This window comes from Octopus bimaculoides, chromosome 2 (assembly GCF_046866305.1).
Source record: "Octopus bimaculoides isolate indiv1 chromosome 2, ASM4686630v1, whole genome shotgun sequence".
Lineage (NCBI taxonomy): Eukaryota > Metazoa > Mollusca > Cephalopoda > Octopoda > Octopodidae > Octopus > Octopus bimaculoides.
Genome location: NC_142929.1, coordinates 116,185,091 through 116,207,060, shown reverse-complemented (window position 1 = coordinate 116,207,060; position 21,970 = coordinate 116,185,091). Strand labels below are relative to the sequence as shown.

The 21,970-nt window shown below is 35.2% G+C and overlaps 1 protein-coding gene across 2 annotated transcripts in view; it reads right to left on the bottom strand.

The window, feature by feature from the left end:
- Window positions 1-9,177: 9,177 nt before the first annotated feature.
- Window positions 9,178-21,970, bottom strand: part of LOC106875072 (medium-chain specific acyl-CoA dehydrogenase, mitochondrial) — a 29,753-nt gene continuing 16,960 nt past the window's right edge. For both annotated transcript variants that reach the window (XM_014923037.3, XM_089347523.1), the window contains exons 4-13: window positions 20,799-20,868; window positions 19,588-19,688; window positions 18,228-18,308; window positions 16,343-16,582; window positions 15,270-15,341; window positions 14,264-14,332; window positions 14,032-14,127; window positions 11,969-12,145; window positions 11,052-11,123; window positions 9,178-10,470 (exon numbers count right to left, since the gene is read on the bottom strand). In XM_014923037.3, coding sequence (XP_014778523.1) covers window positions 10,393-10,470; window positions 11,052-11,123; window positions 11,969-12,145; window positions 14,032-14,127; window positions 14,264-14,332; window positions 15,270-15,341; window positions 16,343-16,582; window positions 18,228-18,308; window positions 19,588-19,688; window positions 20,799-20,868 — 1,056 coding nt within the window. In that variant the 3' untranslated portion in view covers window positions 9,178-10,392. The remainder of the gene's footprint in view (window positions 10,471-11,051; window positions 11,124-11,968; window positions 12,146-14,031; window positions 14,128-14,263; window positions 14,333-15,269; window positions 15,342-16,342; window positions 16,583-18,227; window positions 18,309-19,587; window positions 19,689-20,798; window positions 20,869-21,970) is intronic.

The window sequence follows — 21,970 nt, the reverse complement described above, 5'->3', positions numbered from 1 at the left end:
GTTCAAATGGAACTTGAATGATTAAAAATGGAACTTGAATGATAAAACAGTTTCTGCAATGATTTTACTCACTAGCGTAGCTAGGTGGGAGTTGTGGGAGCGGTGCGCCCCGGGCGGCACTTTTGGGTCTGCTGTAGGCAATATGTGCTTTTTGGGGGGGGCCGGGGGCGGCAAACGGAAGGGCCACCCCAGACGACACACACTCTAGCTACGCTAGTGATTTTACTCTTTCCGAAGCCATACCGATGTACGATTCAAGTATATATAAAGATAGAAAATATATTAGTGAAGCGGTGTTTGTATTGATGCAATAAAATCTTAATTTGTATTGTTAAGAATCTTATTGAATATCGTGCTCATGGACAGTTTTTGTGTGCGTGTGCGTGTGTGTACTTGCGCACGCGTGTATATGTATGTGTAAAATTTCCTAGTAATATGTTGGCCTACTTTCTAACACAATCAGCTATTTTTGAAATTTTATACTACTTTTTATGAAATTAATCTAGCACCCAAACTCCACAAGCGACACAACTCTAATAAAAACTAAAGTAGATATTTAAATCTAATTTTAAAATTACCTAATTTCTTCACTGTATAACGTGAAAATCTTGCTAACATATTCAAAACTGCATCAAATTGAAAAGTTGGGCACAGCGAGAAATTCACATAACTATACAAACAGTTTCGTTCTTAGAAAGCAGTCAAACAGCTAACAAATATAGCTTAAAGTAAACATTTTCTAAATTGACTGACTGTAAAGAGACCTCGCGCCATTCATAAAGACTTGTGAATGGCGTGAGGTTAAGATATGTTATTAAACAGGGAATAAATAAAATTATATTTTAGCATTGCTAAAATATAGTTTCAGGTTAGTCCCTTGAATACACATTCAGTTATGGAATATTTTTCTTCTTCTTTGCTTTAACTAGACATTTTGCCACGATACAACAAGTCTGCTCGCACGTAAAGAATATCATTCATATACGACTCGATATTCATTGAATTATGCTTATAGACTTGAGAAGGCTTACATTTAGCGGAAGTGAGGTCAGTGATATCCTATAATTTCATGTAAACAAATCTATGTAAGCCAACATACATATCTACATACATTTTATATAACATGAAAATCATTCTTATATCTTATATAAGTTGAAAACAATTACATTTATGTTGGGTATAGTAAGTTGGGACGGTGTACCTTAGCTGCTATTTCTGAAATACTTAGGATATCACTAGAATGTACTATACAAGTAGGTACCTATTGACGCGACTTAATGAAGGAGCTCTGTCAATAAAATCAAAAGATTTCTCCCTTTATGAATTTATGGGATGTCACTGTTGTCCGGGATCTTTTCTGTTTGGCTGCCATTTTTCAATTTATTCAATTTTGTTCTAATTGATTTCAAATTTGGTGTATTAATGTAGCTTTGTATACTCATTATTGACATGAAATTTATTTTCGACATAAGTCAATAAACAAAACAGTTAATAGCTTTAAAGTTTGCAAATTTGGGGTACGTTTAGCCATTCGAAAGTCACAGTAACAAGCCAAGCGCTGGAAAAGTGTTTATGAAAAACTACGTGTTTACAAACTGATATTTTACACTGTGTTTTTCTGCTTGCACCCATCTTTTTCTGCTCTTAAAACTACAAAACGTGTTGTTTACTCTTTTTTTTTTCACATTAAATGCATATTGAATGCGTAAAACTACAAAATATGCGTTGTTTACTCCTTTTTAAAGTCATTTTTCGCTTATTAACTGCTTAAAGCACATGGTTTCACACAATGCTGACATTGTTTTGTCGTGTTACGATTGCAGTCACGCACAAAATGACAGCTTCCGAATCCTGTTTTCAGATTGGGTAGAAATCATCAAGCTTTAAGCATCTGAAAATATTTTTTTATTTTTTAATTTCTGGAACAAGTGAATTAGGCATTGAGAGTCAGCGTGGAATATTACATCAATACACCAAATCTGAAAATTTTCACTTAATTTAAAAACTTTTTAAAATGCAGCTAAACAGAAAGGATCCATTGTTACTTCCGGTCAATTAACATTCATTTCTTTCTAAACCCCATAAACTACATGATAACCCTTTATTTTATCGTTTCTTGAGGTATGAACGGCTGGGTTTACCTCCGCAAGACTTTTAAATACAGGCATTTTGTCTGATGCTATAACGATTTTGCCAACCGTTTTTCCTACTACTGTCGTTCTAAGTACCTTTTTCACATATAGACGATCACTGATATATATATAAAAAATCAAAATAAGCAACACGGATTTCAAAGATGATTGCAGTACGCACGTTTCATGCTACTCCATTTATTTAAGTAATGCGAGCATTACATTAAATGCAATATGAAGAGCAATCTTCAGCTGCACGAAAATGCAGAAAATTACAGTAGAATAGACATATTATAATTGTGGCAACATTTCAAATCCAAGTGGGAGAAAGAATACATAAAAATCCAAGTGGGAGGAAGAATACATAAATCCATCTTGACATAGCCGAGTCTATCAGGCTAGTAATTGATTCTAGACAAAAGTTCTAACTGTCTCTGATTTTATTGTCTCTTATCTAGTGGTGATAGCATAAGGGACAATTACTTCTAAGGAAAGGGAAGGTGTAAGTAGTATGCATGGACAAGGCTATAAATGTATTAGATTATAAAGGTTTCCCTGGTCAGAGTAGTATCAGGTCATTTTACTACTATCAAAATGTTGAGGAATTAAAACCCTAGGTATATGGGTCAAATAGGTTTTTTCTTTTAGTCTGAATAGAGTATCAGTGGTTAAACTAATATTGTTATCTGTATAACTGTACTGATACACTATTCAGACTAAAAGAAAAAAACCTATTTGACCCATATACCTAGGGTTTTAATTCCTCAACATTTTGATAGTAGTAAAATGACCTGGTACTACTCTGACCAGGGAAACCTTTATAATCTAATACATTTATAGCCTTGTCCATGCATACTGCTTACACCTTCCCTTTCCTTAGAAGTAATTGTCCCTTATGCTATCACCACTAGATAAGAGACAATAAAATCAGAGACAGTTAGAACTTTTGTCTAGAATCAATTACTAGCCTGATAGACTCGGCTATGTCAAGATGGATTTATGTATTCTTCCTCCCACTTGGATTTTTATGTATTTTTTCTCCCACTTGGATTTGAAATGTTGCCACAATTATAATATGTCTATTCTACTGTAATTTTCTGCATTTTCGTGCAGCTGAAGATTGCTCTTCATATTGCATTTAATGTAATGCTCGCATTACTTAAATAAATGGAGTAGCATGAAACGTGCGTACTGCAATCATCTTTGAAATCCGTGTTGCTTATTTTGATTTTTTGATCACCTATCCTTTTGGAATGGTTTTTGTATAATACCATACCATACGATATTCTGGTGCCTACACATAAGTACCATATTCAATCCTGAATCTAAATCTAAACCTTCTATATATATATATATATATATATATATATATATATATATATATAAAATGTATATCAAATATGGCGGACAACAAATTAAAAGTAAATGAATAAAAGCGAAAGAAAATAATAATCGTTAGTAATCAGCATTATATAGGATAGTAAACTTGATGTGTAGTATTGTTGAAGGCCATCGTTGTGTGGTCTAGCTGGTTGTGTGTGTAATAAATGAAGCAAACTCGTGAACTTCTAACTTTTAACATAATTATTGATGAACATGATTTAGTGTTGGCTATCTTGAGAAAAAAAATTCAGTATCCGCCGGTTGGGAGGAGAGAACTACTCTGAGTCTTGTTGAAGGCTAACTGTAATACATCGTGTGTGAGTGTCCAAAATCGTCTCTTGCTTGAAGTGGTCTGCCTGAGAGCCAGAGGTCGTTTGTTTGAGTTAGGTGCCAAACAGTTTAAGTAGGGTAAAACGGGGAACATATTTTAGATCGTCCGAGAAACCATATCCCATCATTGCCTCACGCTGATTAGTCTTTTTATAGATCAGTCATGTAAAACTGTAGTGGCTTACTCGTGATCCCTAGTTGAATACTTCACCATTGCAGTTCGGATCCCTATGATACGAGGTAAAATAATGTTTTTACAATTTTCTTGAAAACACTGGTTAAAATAACTTACATTCGATTTACTTATCTTTTTTTTAAATATAAAATTGGAACTCGATAATTATGAATATGATAAATAGAATAGGAAAGAAAAAGGTCCGAACTAGGGATAGCAGGATAGATTACACTTTATATTAAATATTTACTATATTTGTGTATTGTAGTTCACATACATCAATCAAGTAACACAGTCGATTGTTCTCAAACTGGAGTGGAAAACTAGTTACATTGCTACCCATTTGCTGTTGCGCATACGTATCATCATCATCATCATCATCATCGTTTAACGTCCGCTTTCCATGCTAGCATGGGTTGGACGATTTGACTGAGGACTGGTGAAACCGGATGGCAACACCAGGCTCCAGTCTGATTTGGCAGAGTTTCTACAGCTGGATGCCCTTCCTAACGCCAACCACTCAGAGAGTGTAGTGGGTGCTTTTACGTGTCACCCGCACGAAAACGGCCACGCTCGAAATGGTGTCTTTTATGTGCCACCCGCACAAGCCAGTCCAGGGGCACTGGCAACGATCTGGACTGGCTTGTGCGGGTGGCACATAAAAGACACCTCTATACATATATGAAAGGGGGAAGAAAACAAAAACCTAATGGTAACTGTTAGCAATCCTTGAAGAAAAGATGATATAATTTTCTTTTAACGCAAAAAGATGTTAGAAAAGTTTTAAGGTTCATATTTGAAAAAGATCTGTGTTTTTGTCAAAAGAATGACCGAGGGAATTACACAGTGACTCTTTCTGTATAAAGAAGAAATAGTTAACTTGGTATTAATATAATATAGCAAACAAATCATTTTAATTCAAAAGGTCGCGTGGGGGACATTAGCTTAATGGTAGAAAGGAGAGATTAAATGTGTTTGAGGTTTCTGTGAATCAGCTGGAATCAATGAGTGACAAGATCAAAATACCAGAGGTGAAAATCAAGAAGAGAAAAAAATTTGAAGTATGAACAGTTGAAAACAAGGTTCCAGTCTCATAATGCCCTTCTAGAAGAACAGGCTGAATAGCCGCCAACGATCCTTGGCGGCTACGATACACTACCAAACTAGCTAGATACACAGACAGACAGACAGATAGATAAATAGATAGACAAACTGACAGATAAACAGGGAAGACAACTCCGACAGCTAAATTATTTAAATTTGAAATTGCTTTAGAGTTCGCCTAGTAAGCATATTTATGCTGTTTTCTTTCTTTTACTCAGAAATGGAGGTAGTATTTCCGAGACTAATAGGAGGGAAGAAAGGAAGGAGATAGGGAGGTTATATAGTAACAAAATTTAGCAAAGAAAAATTATATGTATCAGGTGTGGTTGTATAGTAAGAAGCTTGCTTCCCAACCACATGGTTCCAAGTTCCGTCCTACTTCGTGACACCTTAGATGAGTTTCTTCTACTATAGTCTCGGGCTGATCAAAAACTCGTGAGTGAATTTGGTAGACGGAAACTGAAAGAAGCTTGTGTGTGTGTGTGTGTGCGTGTGTGTGTGTGTGTGTGTGTGCATGTGTGTGTGTGTCCGTCCCACCACCAATTGACAACCGGTGTTGGTGTGTTTACATCCCCGAAAAATAACGGTTCGGCAAAAGAGTCCGATAAAAAAAATTATAAATACTGGGGTCGATTCATTTGACTAAAAATTCTTCAAGACGGTGCCCCAGCTTGGTCGCAGTCTAATGACTGAAACAAGTAAAAGATCCGATAAAAGATAATGAACTTAACTGAACGTTATTGACATTGCATACAAACACAGCTTAGTGATATGAACGTATTAAATTTGATGAAAGCTAAATCATGTCTACAATAAAGAGAAATGATAAACAATAAACCATTCAAGGATAAGTTTTTCATAAAAAAATGAACCAAACCCATGTCGGTTATGTTGGACTTTGAACTGTGTATTTAATTTTCATGTCTAGCCATTCAAATCTTAAATTTACAAAACTAAATAATACATGCGCTTAATGACAAATCAATAAAAAGGTGTGTGGTATTTAAATTAAGGATTAACATTACAGATACCTTCGAGTGTACCTCTTTCCTGAGGAAAAAAAACGAGGGCAAAATACCCAGGGACAAAAACCCCTAGAAAAAAAAACCCTTAGAACACCTCACCCTGGACAAAAACGAAATTTTTTTTAATCATAACTTTTATTCTTATTGCTTGTACTCTATGAACACTTCTCTGAGATAATATTACCTAAATTTGTTGTTGGCACTCCGACGCTTACGACGACGAGGGTTCCAGTTGATCCAATCAACGGAACAGCCTACTTGTGAAATTAACGTGCAAGTGGCTGAGCACTCCACAGACACGTGTACCCTTAACGTAGTTCATGGGATATTCAGCGTGATACAGTGTGACAAGGCTGACCCTTTGAATTACAGGTACAACAGAAACAGGAAGTAAGAGTGAGAGAAAGTTGTGGTGAAAAAGAGTACAGCAGGGTTTGCCACCATCCCTTGCTGGAGTCTCGTGGAGCTTTAGGTGTTTTTGCTCAATAAACACTCACAACACCCAGTCTGGGAATCGAAACCGCGATCCTATGACCACGAGTCTGCTGCCCTAACCACTGGGCCATTGTGCCTCCACATTACCTTAATTATATAACCCTAATCACACAAATGTGCATAATATAAAGAATATCGTACTGTATCTTTGAAAATTTAAAACAAATATGATATTGAAAACCTCACAAAGTGTCAAGGTTCATTTAAAGTTCATTTTACTACGACCTGTAGATGTTCCTTTATGACATGTTTGACTCATTTTCATGGAGGCTCACCACAAGAATCCTTAATCAGAGTTGTTGATACAAGAGCTTGTTCTTTTCTAATACTTTCAATGGCTTTCCAGATGATTGAGTAGTCATGCTCCACAAGCTTTCCTCAGTAATCCTTCACAGGTGACCTGACTGTGTTAGATTATTTTTGGAGGATTACCGTAATGACCCTTGAATTTATATACTCTAAAGCAGATTATACATGGAAACAGGTTAGTGTTTTTCTTTATCATCACTTGTCTGCAATCTTTCCTTAGCATTTGGTTGCATTATTGGCTTTCCACTGCACTGATAATTTTTAGGAAGATATGTTCTAACTTATATAGGTGGGGTTACTGTACTCAGGTAGATAAAAGAATAATAATGTGAAATGAACCAACACAAAGGAAGATTATAATATATTTTAGGACTTTTTGCCTGGACCCTGATATCTTCAGTTGGTTAACCTTCTTTTAGCTACAATTCACCAGAGCAAAGATGCATTGAGCTAACATGAACAATGCGTCGTTTTCAGGAATAGTTTATTTAAGACTATATTATTCAGTGTAACCTTATGTTTTTAAAACAAGTACAGTATGATTTGAGGCAAATGTAACTCCTATTTCTAGCAAGTGGAATGACAATAGAGAGGTTCCAGTGGTGATGCTTGACGGAGATGAGTTCAACTTCAGACATTTGTTCTAGCTCTTTGCATTCAGAGTTCAAATTCTGCCATGGCCTACTTGGGTGGTAGACTTAATCCACTGGCCACTTTAAAATCATCACCAAGTACCTTGGATACCTTTAGTGGGGCCTACTCTGTTGCAAACATTCAGGCCAGGTTTCCAGTTTGAGGGTACCTTCCTCACTCATTCCCATCAGTCTCCAACACCCTATAAAAGAACATGAGCACTATCTTTTCTCTGAAGTAAAAGAGTGGGGAAAAACACCATGCAAACAATTCTTTTAAGAAAGGTTAAATATGACCCAAGGGAACTGAGATCCACAAGTGAAATTAGTATAATTAGGATTAATAGAATCATCAGCATCACCATCATCATTTATCATCCACTTTACAATACTGACATGGGTTAGATGGAATTTGTTGAGGCAGATTTTCTATAGCTGGATGCTCTTCCTGTTGCCAACTCTCACCTGTCTCCAAGTAAGGCAATATTTCCTCATCACCAGACATGTCTCAGAAGATTATAATGAAGGACACCACCTGCATGACAGTGGCACTTACCTACAACTATCACACAATGTCAAAAAAAGAAGACAGTAACACACACACACACACACACACAAAACAGGCTTCTTTTAGTTTCTGTCTACTAAATTTACTTACACGGCATGGGTTGGCCCTGCACAATAATAGATGATATTTGTCCAAGATGCAATGCAGTGGGACTGAACCCGAAACCGTGTGGTTAGGAAGCGAACTGCTTACCACACGGCCACAATAACGATTATAATATATATTTTTATATATATATGTGGAAGAGGACAGCTGTGTGAGGAAGTGCCACTCCCTAACTGTGGAAGAGGCAGACCCAGGAAGACATGGGATGAGGTGGTGAAGCATGACCTTTGAACAGAGGCAATGATAGGAGACCAACACCTTGGGAGATATGTTGTGATTAAGAAGACCTGGCAACTAAAGTGAGATCACAGCTAAAAGTCTGGCCCAGTTAAGAGTACCCTTGATGTGTCGGGTGATATGATATGCTTGAGAAGACCTGTTGAATCAAGTAAAACCAATACTGTAGCTGTGGTCAGTGCCCCCGACTGGCTCCCGTGCCGGCGGTATGTAAAAAACACCATCCAAACGTGGCCAATGCCAGTACCCACTGACTGGCCCCCATGCCGGTGGAGCGTAAAAAGCACTATCCGAACGTGATCGATGCCAGGCCTGCCTGACTGGCTCCTGTGCCGGTGGCACGTAAAAAGTAACCACAACACTCTTGGAGTGGTTGGCGTTAGGAAGGGCATCCAGTTGTAGAAACATTGCCACATCAGATTGGAGCCTGGTGCAGTCGCTGGCTCTCCAGACCACAGTCAAACTATCCAACCCATGCCAGCATGGAAAACGGATGTTAAACGATGATGATGATATATCAGCATCTAGTATTCTTCAAATTCTATTATGATGCTAATTATGCATTTAACTCATCAGCAGGGTTCCATTTAACAAAAACCATAATTTCACAGAAACAAAAACATGTTAACTCATTTAAGATTATGAAATTAGCTTGAATAAAAGAAAATAATTAACTACCACATGCATGAAAATATAATTATTTATTGCATTTAATATTATAAAAACATTTATAATGAAATAGACAAATCTAATTTTTAAAAGAAATGAACGGCTTTTAAAATCCTTGAAAATGTCCAAAACATTTTGAACATATATGCCCAAGGAATTGGCATCTACTTTTGGTTTTCTTCTAATATTCTCTCTATACAATTGTGCCTTCTGAATTTCTTATTTTATAAAGAAAAGATTCTATTCATATACACCCTGACTTGAAAATACTCTTTCAAACATGATTGTGATATCTGGATGAAATAGGTGTAGATAATTTAGTTAAACTGATTCTTCTTGATTAATTCCTAGTTTAGCATTATTTCATCACTATTGTTCTCCAGCACTTACTGTATATAATAGATATATATTTACGATATGGTTGAATAGTTTTTAGTGTTAAAATAGTTAAAAAGTTAATGTAGAGGTAATTAAAATAGTTACAGTAATGTTAGGTCAGGGTAGCCTATACATGATTACTGTATACCAAGCATATGAAAGATAAATTTAAATGAAACTTAAATAAATGCTCAATATCTCAGTCCTCAAATGCTCAATATCTTAGTCCTTTAATCTGCTAATAGATTCCACAAGGAAGCACAGCTCATGGCAAAATTAATTGTTACTTTAAAATATATATCCTTATATGGGCAAAAGTAGCAAAAGATGGTATCCTACTCAGAGTAAGTAATATCTCTCAACAATGCCATGAAACTGAAAAAAGTTTCATCACTTCCTAATAGCAGCAATAAGTAAAAGAAAAGAAAATTAAAAATTAAGACTACCTTAAAACTAGGAAGTAAAACTCTAATTACATAACTTAATTTATAATAAAAAGTAAGATTTGGAAATAAAAATTAGTTAATATATTGTTATCTTCACATAAAAAATAAAAATTGAAAATAAAATCAAAAAGATACATTTATCTGATGATAAAAATTAATCAATACAGCTAATATTACCATTGGCAACAATGAGTTTGTAACTAATTATTGTAGAACAATATAATTTTATGGGTTGCAGGTGTTTGCATCTATTTCATAGTAAATAATTTTAGCTCTTATTTAATGGTGATTATTTTTTTATGAAAAAATCCTACATCTCAATCAACTTCTGTTAATGTACTATGTTATAAATGAAGACAGCAATATCATTCAGACTGAAGTGTTTTATCCAAGGATATCAAACATTACATGTTCTTCTTGGCTCGACTTAAAAGTTCTCTTGCTATAATTAGTCTTTGAATTTGAGCTGTACCCTCATAAATCTGAAAGTTCAATAAGAAAATATATAAATTAGAAATTATTCATGTTAAAGATCAACAACTTATTAAACGTAAACCAATTAAGTGCTAAATTTCTATTAAATATTTTTTCATATAACAATAATGGGAAGGTTAAAAATATAGAATCTTCATTTTTGTATTTGGTTTGCAAGATTCTTAATGTGAATTCTTTTGTTGTCTTGGGAGGGTCATTATACCAATAATAAACACATGCACTGGTCCAATAACACTTCTTTATTGTTAGGCAATTCGTTAAATATTTGATCAACTAACTCTTTTACTTGTTTCAGTCATTTGACTGCAGAGACGCTGCAGCACTGCCATGAAAGGGTTTTAGTTGAACAAATCAACTCTAAGACCTTTTTTTTTTAAACCTAGAACATATTCCATCGGTCTCTTTTGCCAAACTGCTAAAATACAGGGATCTAAATCCACCAACAGCAGTTGTCAAGTGGTGATGGGGGGACAAACACAGACACAGACACACACACACACACACACACACAAATACAGTGTTGGCCAAAAGTCACCCGACAATAAATCAAAATTATTTTAACACTGACCTGGTAAATCTTAGCATCTCTCATTAGTTTTTCAACTGGATAATCGCTGTTGAAACCATTTCCACCAAATATCTAATAAAAGAAAGAGTATAACAGTGAAAGAACATGTACTTCATATTTATTTTATAAACATAATCAACCACTTTACAGAGAACCAGCACCAGTGAGGTCACTAAGTAATATGCAAAATAAAGACAAAACTTCTTGACTAAGGGAGGAGTAGTATGAGAGAGATGGCTTTGTGCCAGGTAGTGAGAAGTTAAGCTATGATAAAGGACATAAAGGCGTAAGAGTGGCTGTGTGGTAAGTAGCTTGCTTACGAACCACATGGTTCCGGGTTCAGTCCCACTGTGTGGCACCTTGGGCAAGTGTCTTCTACTATAGCCTCGGGCTGACCAAAGCCTTGTGAACGGATGGATTTGGTAGACGGAAACTGAAAAGAATCCCGTCATATATATATATATATATATATATATAATATATATATATGTGTGTGTGTGCATATGTTTGTGTGTCTGTATTTGTCCCCCCAACATCACTTGACAACCAATGCTGGTTTGTTTACGTCCCCGTAACTTAGCAGTTCGGCAAAAAAGACCAGTAGAATAAGTCCTGGGGTTGATTTGCTCGACTAAAGGTGGTGCTCCAGCATGGCCACAGTCAAATGACTGAAACAAGTAAAAGAGTAACACAGAGCAATTTAAAATATAACATGCAAACATCTTCATATATCATCAACATTTTCTCCAAACATATAAAAATTAAGGTATTCTGTTAATTCTCATTCAGTGTTATTTTGATATGGACCGATGGTGTTTGAGTGACCCAAAATATGCTAAATTATAGCATACAAGTGGGAGAATGAATGAAATTTGGGTGCCTAGTTTAACATAGAAGAGTATGAATAAAGCGTTTACCTGTACAGCATCAGTTGTACATTTATTTGCAACATCTCCGGCCAGACATTTGGCAATTGAAGCATTGTAAGTATTTCGGATACCATTGTCAATTTCCCAAGCAGATTTATACATCATCAGTCGTGCTGATTCAATTCCAATTGCCATATCAGCCAACATAAAGGCAACAGCTTGGTGCTGCAAAGGAAACAAAGACATTAAGTTAACAAAATAATGATTTCCATCATAGGCATAAGTCCATAAATTTTGAGGAAAAGTATAGCTAATTAAATCAATACTAGTGCTTTACAGGTACGTATTTAATGAAATAAGTACACTGGTAAAATATGAATACTGTTCTAATCTAGATAATTTCATGGTAGAAAGTAGGTTAACATTAATGATTTCACATAGTAAACAACAGTCGAAAAATCTGACAGGGAGAAAATATTCTCTTATTCTTTTACGTGTTTTGGTCTTTGGATTTTGGTCATGCAGGGGCACTACCTTCTACATCAATCCCAGTGTTTATTTTATTGATCTCAAAAAAAAAAAAAAAAAAAGTGAATGGTAAAGTAGATCTGAATAGGAATTGAACATAAAATGATGGTCCACAAAGTATTTTGTCTGACATGCTGCTTACTGATTCTGCCATCCACCCACTACCATTTTAGCTGATGCTCTACCAGCTCTAGCGTACCCCAGGGTTCAGTCCCCAAACTCTTCTTCTTATACACCAATGATCTACTTTACATCACCTCTAATAATGCCCAATATTACACAAATGATATCACTCTTCATTCTCTCTTAACCTTCCCTCACTCAAGTATCATTCACATGAAACCAAGACACCCACACTCTTTCTATGAACAAAATCTTCAAAAGTATTCACCAGTGGGTTCCTACCAATTGTGTCTCAACAGCAAAAAATACAAAACTGCTCATACCATAAAGACATTGTCATACCTTACCCCATTTAAAAGCTCTTATAATTGCTTTAAATGTTAGGCCTCACCACCACAGAGGATCTTTTTTGATGAAATATAACCCTAACACAATTTGAACCACATCTCAAAGACTGGCTCTTCCCTTTGAGGTCAGAAAATATTTCAGCTTTGAACAATTACTGAACCTCAGCAAAGGCCAGGTGAGGCCTACAATGGAATATTGCTTCTACATCTGGGACAGGACTGTTGTTGTATACACTGTATCCAGAGGTTTTATTGCTATCAGGCTGAAGGACCCCAAGGGGGCTCCATTAATTGTCAATGGAGACAAGTTTTGCTATAACTTAAATTGAATTGTGAATGAATTCCAGTTAAAGGTAATAGTTTATTTAGCCATGGATCAACCCATTCAACTGATAAGCATAAAGTCATTCACAGACACACTCCAGCATCTAGCCTACACATATGCCTCTTGTATAGTTAGTACAATAGCCTACACACAGAGTTGGCCACTTCTATTCAGGCACTCACTACTCACTTATATCACTTCTTGCTTATGTCAACTCCAACTTCCAAGTGTCCACACTAACCACAACACCTATTCCTTCCTCCTCTAGAATTCCTTCTCTGCATGTCTTTCCTCTACAGTTGTTAACTTGGAAATGTTTAAAACAGAACACTAAGGGCATTCATTTCAGCAGTCTTAAATCGCCTATAATGGCCACTGGCACTGCCCTTTCCTCCAAACTTAACTATAAAAAAAAAAAAACTTAGTCTCCAGTTTGATCTCTTTCCATGGTATCTTGGGTCTTTTACAATAGTCTCAGATGAACCAATGCCCTATGAGTGAAATTTAGCAGGCTGAACCTATGTGGAAGGCTCCCATATATAAATATGCATGTCTGTGTATGACAATTGGTAATAAAAACAAAAAGAAACCGGTGCTTTTGAAAAAAAATATCATGTAGTACTTCTTCCACCCAAATTTTACAGAAACTTGCCTTCATTCTTGCTGTTGTAAATGCAGTGAACCAGTGATTGGCCAAACAGAAACTTGAAACCAACAATGATGTTGCTCACAAAACGTGATATAAAATTTTGAAATAGATAAATATACAAAATATAGGTTTTACTAACTGAACAAATGGGTTGCCCCATGGTTTTTCTCTCCATTGAATATTTTGTAGCTTCATCAAAGGCTCTTTGTGCTAACCCACAAGCTCCTGATGCCACCTGGAAATAGAATAAAGAAAAACAATCAGGTAATCAATCAATCCAGTATTTTCATAATATTTTATATGAATCAACTCTGGGCTAGATTTTAGCACATTTAACCTTATATCAGAATAAGACATGAATAATCACTTACTGCAGGTCGTGTCTTGTCGAAAGCGCCCATTGCAATCTTAAAACCAATACCTTCTGCACCAAGAACATTCTGAAAATAAAAAAATATTTTTACCCCTTATTTAGTCTGAAGAAGGATAGAGTTCATAGCTTTCATCTTCCATGAATGATGAAATAGAGGTGAGGGTTGATGTTCAGCTTAAACTTCTGTTAGGTGGTGTACATAAAAAAAAACTTTGATAAGAAAGGAATTCCAAACAGTTACTGATTTAGGAAGAAATATTTAATATGGAATTTGCAGGTTGAGCTGTTGTAGGAATGAAGAGGAGACAATACCTGGTTGCATTGGGTGGTGGTCAGCAAGGTTGTGAAGAAATACTTGTTTAGTCTCTGATTGAGCAGACATAATTAAGACTGTCCTGTTCCATATCTTTTTGTTTTGTATCTCGGACTGCCTTATCTAAAGGGTCCTTACATTTTTAAGATGGTAGAGGGTATTCTGTCTGCTTTTTACTGCTAGGCCAAATGACAATCTGGGTGATAAATAGTGGTGATGTAGTTACCTAGCTCCAAGTAAGCCCTCATCAAAGGTATTCCAACCATGACCATTCCATTTTTTTTTCAAATTTAATGTCTCTAAGACTATATTAAATTGTTAAATGTGATATAAGAGGAATTTGACTTCTATTTCTATTTTGAAATAACTGTGCAGAGATATTCCATTGTTGGGATTATAGTAAAAGAGACAAGGAGGACACAGCAAATTGTTGAGTGAAAGTGAACAGAATAATCAAATGAACTTTTTGGGGGGTAATAACAATATAGCTGAGAATGTATGCTTGTATAGGTTATACAGGTTTGTTCTAGTATATTATCTCACCATTTGTTACACTCCTACATCGTTTAATGCACACAACAAAGAAAAGCCAATCTTTGTTGTATATGTATCATGTTGTTTTGGCATAGTTTTTATAGTAGGCAGAAGCAATTAATTAATACAAGTTCAATATTATACCAAAGTGTATTACCTCAGCAGGAACAACAACATCTTCAAATGTGATACCTCTGGTGTCTGATGCTCTTTGTCCCATATTCCATTCCTAAAGTAAAAAGTTATCAAATACTAACAAAAGTCAAATCAGAAATATAATTGCTTAACTTTGGCTATCTCTATCTTTGTTTTGAAGGGAAAAACAAACATGCAGACATCATTTAGGGATTCTTTTTCCCCCACTTGTAAAACATAAGAGAAATATGTAATTATTTCTATAACTTTATTCAGTGTAACAGAATGAGAACAGCACTACCATGGCAGATAACTATGAATGAAATTGAAAGAAATTTTTTTTTATATTCCATTTAAATAAAACTGAGTGATATGCAGTTGAAATTACAATATGTAAAAATAGAAAACACTTCTATACTAGACTATGGTAAACTGGTTTTATTAAAAATAGGAAAAATTAAATGAACAACAAATAATACAAAGATTTTGAAAAAAAATTTTTTTAAACGCAGCATCTGAGACATGTGAAAGGGAGGGAGAAATTGCTTGAATGCTTACCATAGAAAGAATTCTACAAAAGATACACCCCTGCATGAGCATCCTGCCTCTACCTCAGGTGTAGGCCTACCTACTAAAATCTTTTTTACACTAAATGCACAGCTAAAGGATAATCTCAGGGTATATCTATTAAATATTTTGTTGAATCTATTAGTACAGAAGTGTCTATCAACTAAACTAAGGTAGATCTTACCTACTCTGGTCTTAACGTTTAAAGAGAATATCTTTATTTGTATATTACGACTACCATTGGTTTCATGTCAAAAGAAAATATCTTAATCTTTTTCAAGCCGACCACATGCAGGAATGGTGTTCATCTCTCTTTTGGATGAAAATATGAAACCAATGGTAGCCTTAATACACAAATAAAGAAATTTTATCCACCAATGTGGTGTTGAGCACTCACTCTCATTGTTCGACATTTACATTACGTATATATATACATACATACATATATATATATCAGAGATAGCATGGCTTATGTATTAAAGGGAACCTTTTCTAGATTGAGAGTAACCATCTCTACTGCTTACATACCTTTCTGCCTTTTATTATTCCAGGTGTATCCGCATCTATAATGAAACCAGTAAAAGCTTTACCGGCTGGTGTTTTGGGGTCTGGATCTGTTCGTGCCAACAAAAAATACCAATTAGCAACACCTCCATTTGTTATCCACATTTTTTGACCATTGATCACATATTCATTGCCTTTCTTTACAGCTTTTGTTTTGAGACCAGCAACATCAGAGCCAGCACCTGGTTCAGTCACACAATAAGCCTAAAACAGGAAAAGAAACAAGAACTATAATTATATGCTCATCTCTTTAGTTCTTTAAACAGAATGCTTCAATATTTAAACATGCTTTAATTTATTTAATTTATGCTTATATCCACAAAACTTTATTTTATTTTCATTTGCTTTGTTGTTGCTTCTTTTTAATGTAGAGAAACAGCAGTACCTATGATTTTTCCAGAGCATCCAAAACTGGTGGAGGAAAAGAGGAAGTAGTTACTATCAGATCAGACCAGAGACCAACCTAACCTCAATGTTTGCAAAAGTGTGGAACCCAAGAGCCAGGTGGTGGTGCTGAACCAGGCAATATTAAGTCTACTACCCAAACTATTAACATCAATATTTCAAAGTCAGAAAACATTATCATTTTAATTTGTTGATATTAGCTATATATGATGAACGCTGATCGGTTGCATGTATGTCCATGCTTGGTTGCAATCTTATTTAATTATTTATTTTGCTAGTGCACTTCTATAAATGATGTTCTCGTTGTTAAGCTCCAGATCAGTTATAATTCAGACCTATAATCAATAGCATGCCAGTTAGTTATGAAGATCCAATTTTTACCATACTAAAAAGAGATTATGAGCAATGGCTAAAATATTGAGCAAAACCTGATAACCAGTTGATCTAGCAAGTGGGACCTCATTTCAGTGAGTAGGGGTCAGTGCACAATGATAGCATTGAGAAGAAGACCCCAAAACGGTGCACATTCTTTCCTGATGACCCCATAAACTTGCTAGCATCCGATACGTGGAGCTTTCAACTGGTAACACTTGCATCTGCAAGTTGTTTAGAAAAAAAAAAAAAGAAAAATTATAGTGTACCTGGGGGTGCATTATTCAGTAAACCCTTTTTTTAAGACAGTACGTATTTAAAAGAAATTTAGCAACTGCTTTTTGCTACTTTAGTGACTACATTGAAGCTACCTTGTTGGTTCACCATGGATGTTGTACTCCTCACCTCCTCTTTCTTCTCCTCGTTTAACGTCCACTTTTCCATACTTCCATGGGTCAGATGATTACATATTTAAATAATTAAAAGGCAGGGTTTATTATTTCCAATGCTTTCAGCATCACGAACAAACACTGTAGGATTAAATACGATGATTAAAAAAAAAATATATCAACTTACAGTAGTCATGGCTGAGATAGCAAGGGAAAGAACTACGAATGTTTTTTTTTAACTGGTTTTGTAGTACTAATTGTTTTGTTTTTTTTATTTTTGTAGGAATGTTTGCAGCAAAAAAAAAAATATATCTATATATACTGACTGGTGTCGGAAAATGTGAGTAATTAATAATTCTGGTATAAAGAGGTCAAAACATAACGATAGTTATCTTAATTCTTTGAATCTACAACTGAAGATGCTCTTTCAAATCCATGTACACTCTATAATGATACATCATAGAATAGTAATACCTTAATAGACACTTAGCACGATAATGATGATGATGATGATTACATTAATGATGATGATGACATCATTGAGGATAATAGCATCAGTGGTGAAAATAACAATGGAATTGGCAATGATAACTATGAAGTTAAGTTTTCTTTTTGTCAGTGATAACAATATTGTGTATCATGTAAAACTTTAAAACAGAAAAGATATTCAGCAATCAACCTACACACATCAGTAGCTCTTCTAGCATTCGTCCAAGATATTTCTTCTTTTGGGCATCATTTCCTGCTAAAATTACTGGTACTTGCTGTATAAAAGAGAAGCAAAGAAGCTATATAAAAAAACAATTACTCCGAGATATTATTATTATTAAGGCGGTGAGCTGGCAGAATCGTTAGCATGCCAGGCAGAATGCTTAACGGCATTTCAGCTGTCTTTATGTTCTGAGTTCAAATTCCACAAAGGTCAACTTTGCCTTTCATCTTTATGGGGTCGATAAATTAAGTAACAGTCAAGTACTGGGGTCAATGTGATCAATTTATCCCCTCCCCCAAACTTTCAGGCCTTGTGCCTATAGTGAAAGGATCATTATTATTATTATTATTATCATCATCTTTATTATTGTGGAGAGCAGGTAAAATGATTAGCATACCAACATTTTGACCATCTTTACATTCTGAGATCAAATTTCACTGAGGTAGACTTTGCTCTTCATTGTTTTGGGGTCAATAGAATAAGTAGCAGTTGAACACTGAGGTTGATTTAATCGATTTACCCCACCACAAACCTGCTGGCCTTGTGCCAAAATTTGAAACCATTAATTATTATTATTATTATTATTATTATTATTATTATAATAAGCATGATGACAGTATCATTAAAGTGTTAGAACAGTTACTCTGTACCAGTATTTGTTCCAGCTCTTTATGTTCTGAGTTCAAATCAGCTTTACCTTTTCCCCACTCCAGGGCATGTGAAGAAATAGTTTAGTGAAGTGGTTGAAGGCATTAACACCATCCCCACAAAATTGCTGGCCCTGTGCCTAAATTGAAAATAATTATTCTTAGGATTGTGAATCAGCAAAATTGTTAGTGTCAGACACAATGTATTGCAGTATTTGTTCCAGCTCCTTATGTTCTTGTATTCCATCCCCTGGGGGCGATGAAATAAAATACTCATCAAATAAAGGATGTGATTTGGATGAATCATTAACAAGTAAGACAAATTGCCATTTCATATTTGTTCTGGTTCTTTAAATTCTAAGTACAAGTCCTACAAAAGTCAGCTTTGTTTGTCATCCCTCTGGGAGCAATAAAGTAAAATACCAATAGATACTGAGGTCAATAGTATTGACTAACATCCTTCCCCAAAATTTTGGTCTTTTCCTTAGGTTATAAATTATTATTTCATATGCACACAACAGATTAAACTGTTGGAAAAGAAAAATTCCTAACATCAGGCTATAACAAGTAACCTTAGATGCCAAGAACTCTTCTTAATATCCTAGCAGTCCCTAATAACACTATTTTCTAGAGCTACAATAAACATGCAGTTCAGTCTTGTTTTCTTGCAATGTATTAACTTACCCCAAGGGAATTTGCTTCAATTGCAGTTTGGATACCTGTACATGCATAAGCTAATTCTTCCGTTGTAATACAAGCATCTGTTATTCCTAAACCCAAACCACCTGTAAAAATACAAAAAAAAAAGAAAATATTATCAAGAAAACCTGAGACATGCAAAGAAAAAATGGTTGTCTGACTCATTCAGGAACTCTGAATAAGAACTAATTTGGACCCTGATGGTAATGGATAAGAAAACGATGCTAATGGAAAGATACCTAGTGAATTGTAAGTCGGATACTAATTCTATCAATCTCTATTTGCTGAAATGCAAAGTGACAAAAGAAAAGGATGCAACATGAAAAACAGCCATACCAAATCAGACTGGAGTCTGGTGCAGCCTTCCAGCTTGCCAGACCTGGTCAAACCGTCCAACCCATGCCAGCATGGACAACAGATGTTAAATGATGATAATGATAATGATAATGATGATTTGAGCATAGAAGAGAAGTTTAGTTGACACCGCTGACACCAGTACTTGACTAGTACTTTATTTTATTGACCTCAGAAGGATAAACGGCAAAGTTAACCTCAGTAGGGTTTGAACTCAGTATATAAACAGCTGGAAGAAATACTGATGCTTTAACAATTTTGTTAATCCTCTACCCTAATGTCATCAGTAGGTATCGGGAAAATATATATGTAAATTTAGTGACTGCGATTAACTTCAATCTTTAGAGGAGACATTGGTAAAAACACCAAACTTGCTATCTTCTAATCAGTTTTGGTGCCTATCCTTGCCTATGTTCATGGCCATCAGATAAAGACTAAAAGAGTATAATTTAAAAAATACATAGCTGAAATGGAGTTTCTTCAAAGGATTTCTGAAGTAGCATTACTTGACAGGGTGCATAGCTCAAAGAGCAGGAAATCTCTCTAAGCTGAGTTGCTACTTCTCCATATTGAGAGGTCACAGCTCTGGTACAACAGACATGTGGTTAGAATGCCACAGGAAAGGATCACAAGATTGATTCTTTAAGTCAAGCTAACCAGGAAGAAACTTAGGGCTAGACCACAAATAAGATGGTTGGATAATATCTGTAGTCTCATTTGGTCACACTTGGGAATCTAGCAGGAAAATGTAATGGTTGCTTCTGACCCTCCTAGGAATGGTTGGCCCTGAAAATGGATGGGTGGATGGATGATTAATTTTTTATTAATGCTTAAGGACTTACCATACTCTTTAGGAATGTGTGTATTTATAAGGCCAATATCAAATACTTTCTTTATGATATCCCAAGGATACTGAAAAAGAGAAGAAAACATTTTAAAACAATATATGAGAAATACATTTTATAATGAAATTTTTCATTAAAAATATTTTTGAAGACAAATTTCATTACTAGCAGAAAGAGAATTGCCTTATCAATAACTTGTAATATCACAAGTCATATGAATAATCTAGAGATATATAACAGGACTTGTCAATATTGTACAGCTTTAAAATAAGCCATATCATTATACCAGAGTTATATAACAGGACATGTGAATATCCAAAATATAAGAAGCCATATCGATGCTCTATTGTATAAATGAACCTATAACTATTCTATTGCATGACAGGACACATCAATATCCCCAATGTTACATACGAGAATGTGTCAATATCCCACTGTTGTATGAGAGTATCTTATTCAATTATAGCAGGTCAGTTGTATAACAGTATATTGCCCCCAGTATTTTAACAATATTCAACAGTGGTATAACAGGACATGTCAACAACTAATTCTGCAATTAAATAAGCTTTCAATGTTCTCTCAGACTACAAATGTTCAGAATGGTCAGAAGTCATATCAGTTTCACCAGTCTGAGAGAGCTTTTAGAGCCTTTAAAAATCATGAACACTGTCTCTTTCATTGCATGTTTAGAGAAAAACTAGCAGAGAAACCCGGCCTTGCTCAAGATTAAAATACTTTATTATTGTTTTATTTGTTTCGGTATTATAACCCAATTTCATTCAGATCTATGTGGCCCACATTTTAAAAGATGAGGAATTTTGCCCTAGAGGCCACGCTTTTCAACTGAGCAAACTCGGCAGGACTTTTTACATAGGCGTGCAAATTTTCAGCTCAATCCAACCACATTTACTAACACTTTTGCCTTCACAACTGCTTGTGAGACAACATCCGCCCTTTTCATAAAAATGTAGTAGACTTACAGAGATACCTGGCCTTAGTCAGGATTAAAATGGCATAGTTTTTCATTGTTTTACTTGTTTGGTTATTATAACCTGATTTCGTTCAGGCCACATTTTAAAAGATGAATTTTGCCCTAGAGGCCACACCTTTCAATTGAGCAAACTCAGAGTTGCCATGCAAACTTGCCAGCACTTGTAACATAGGTGTGC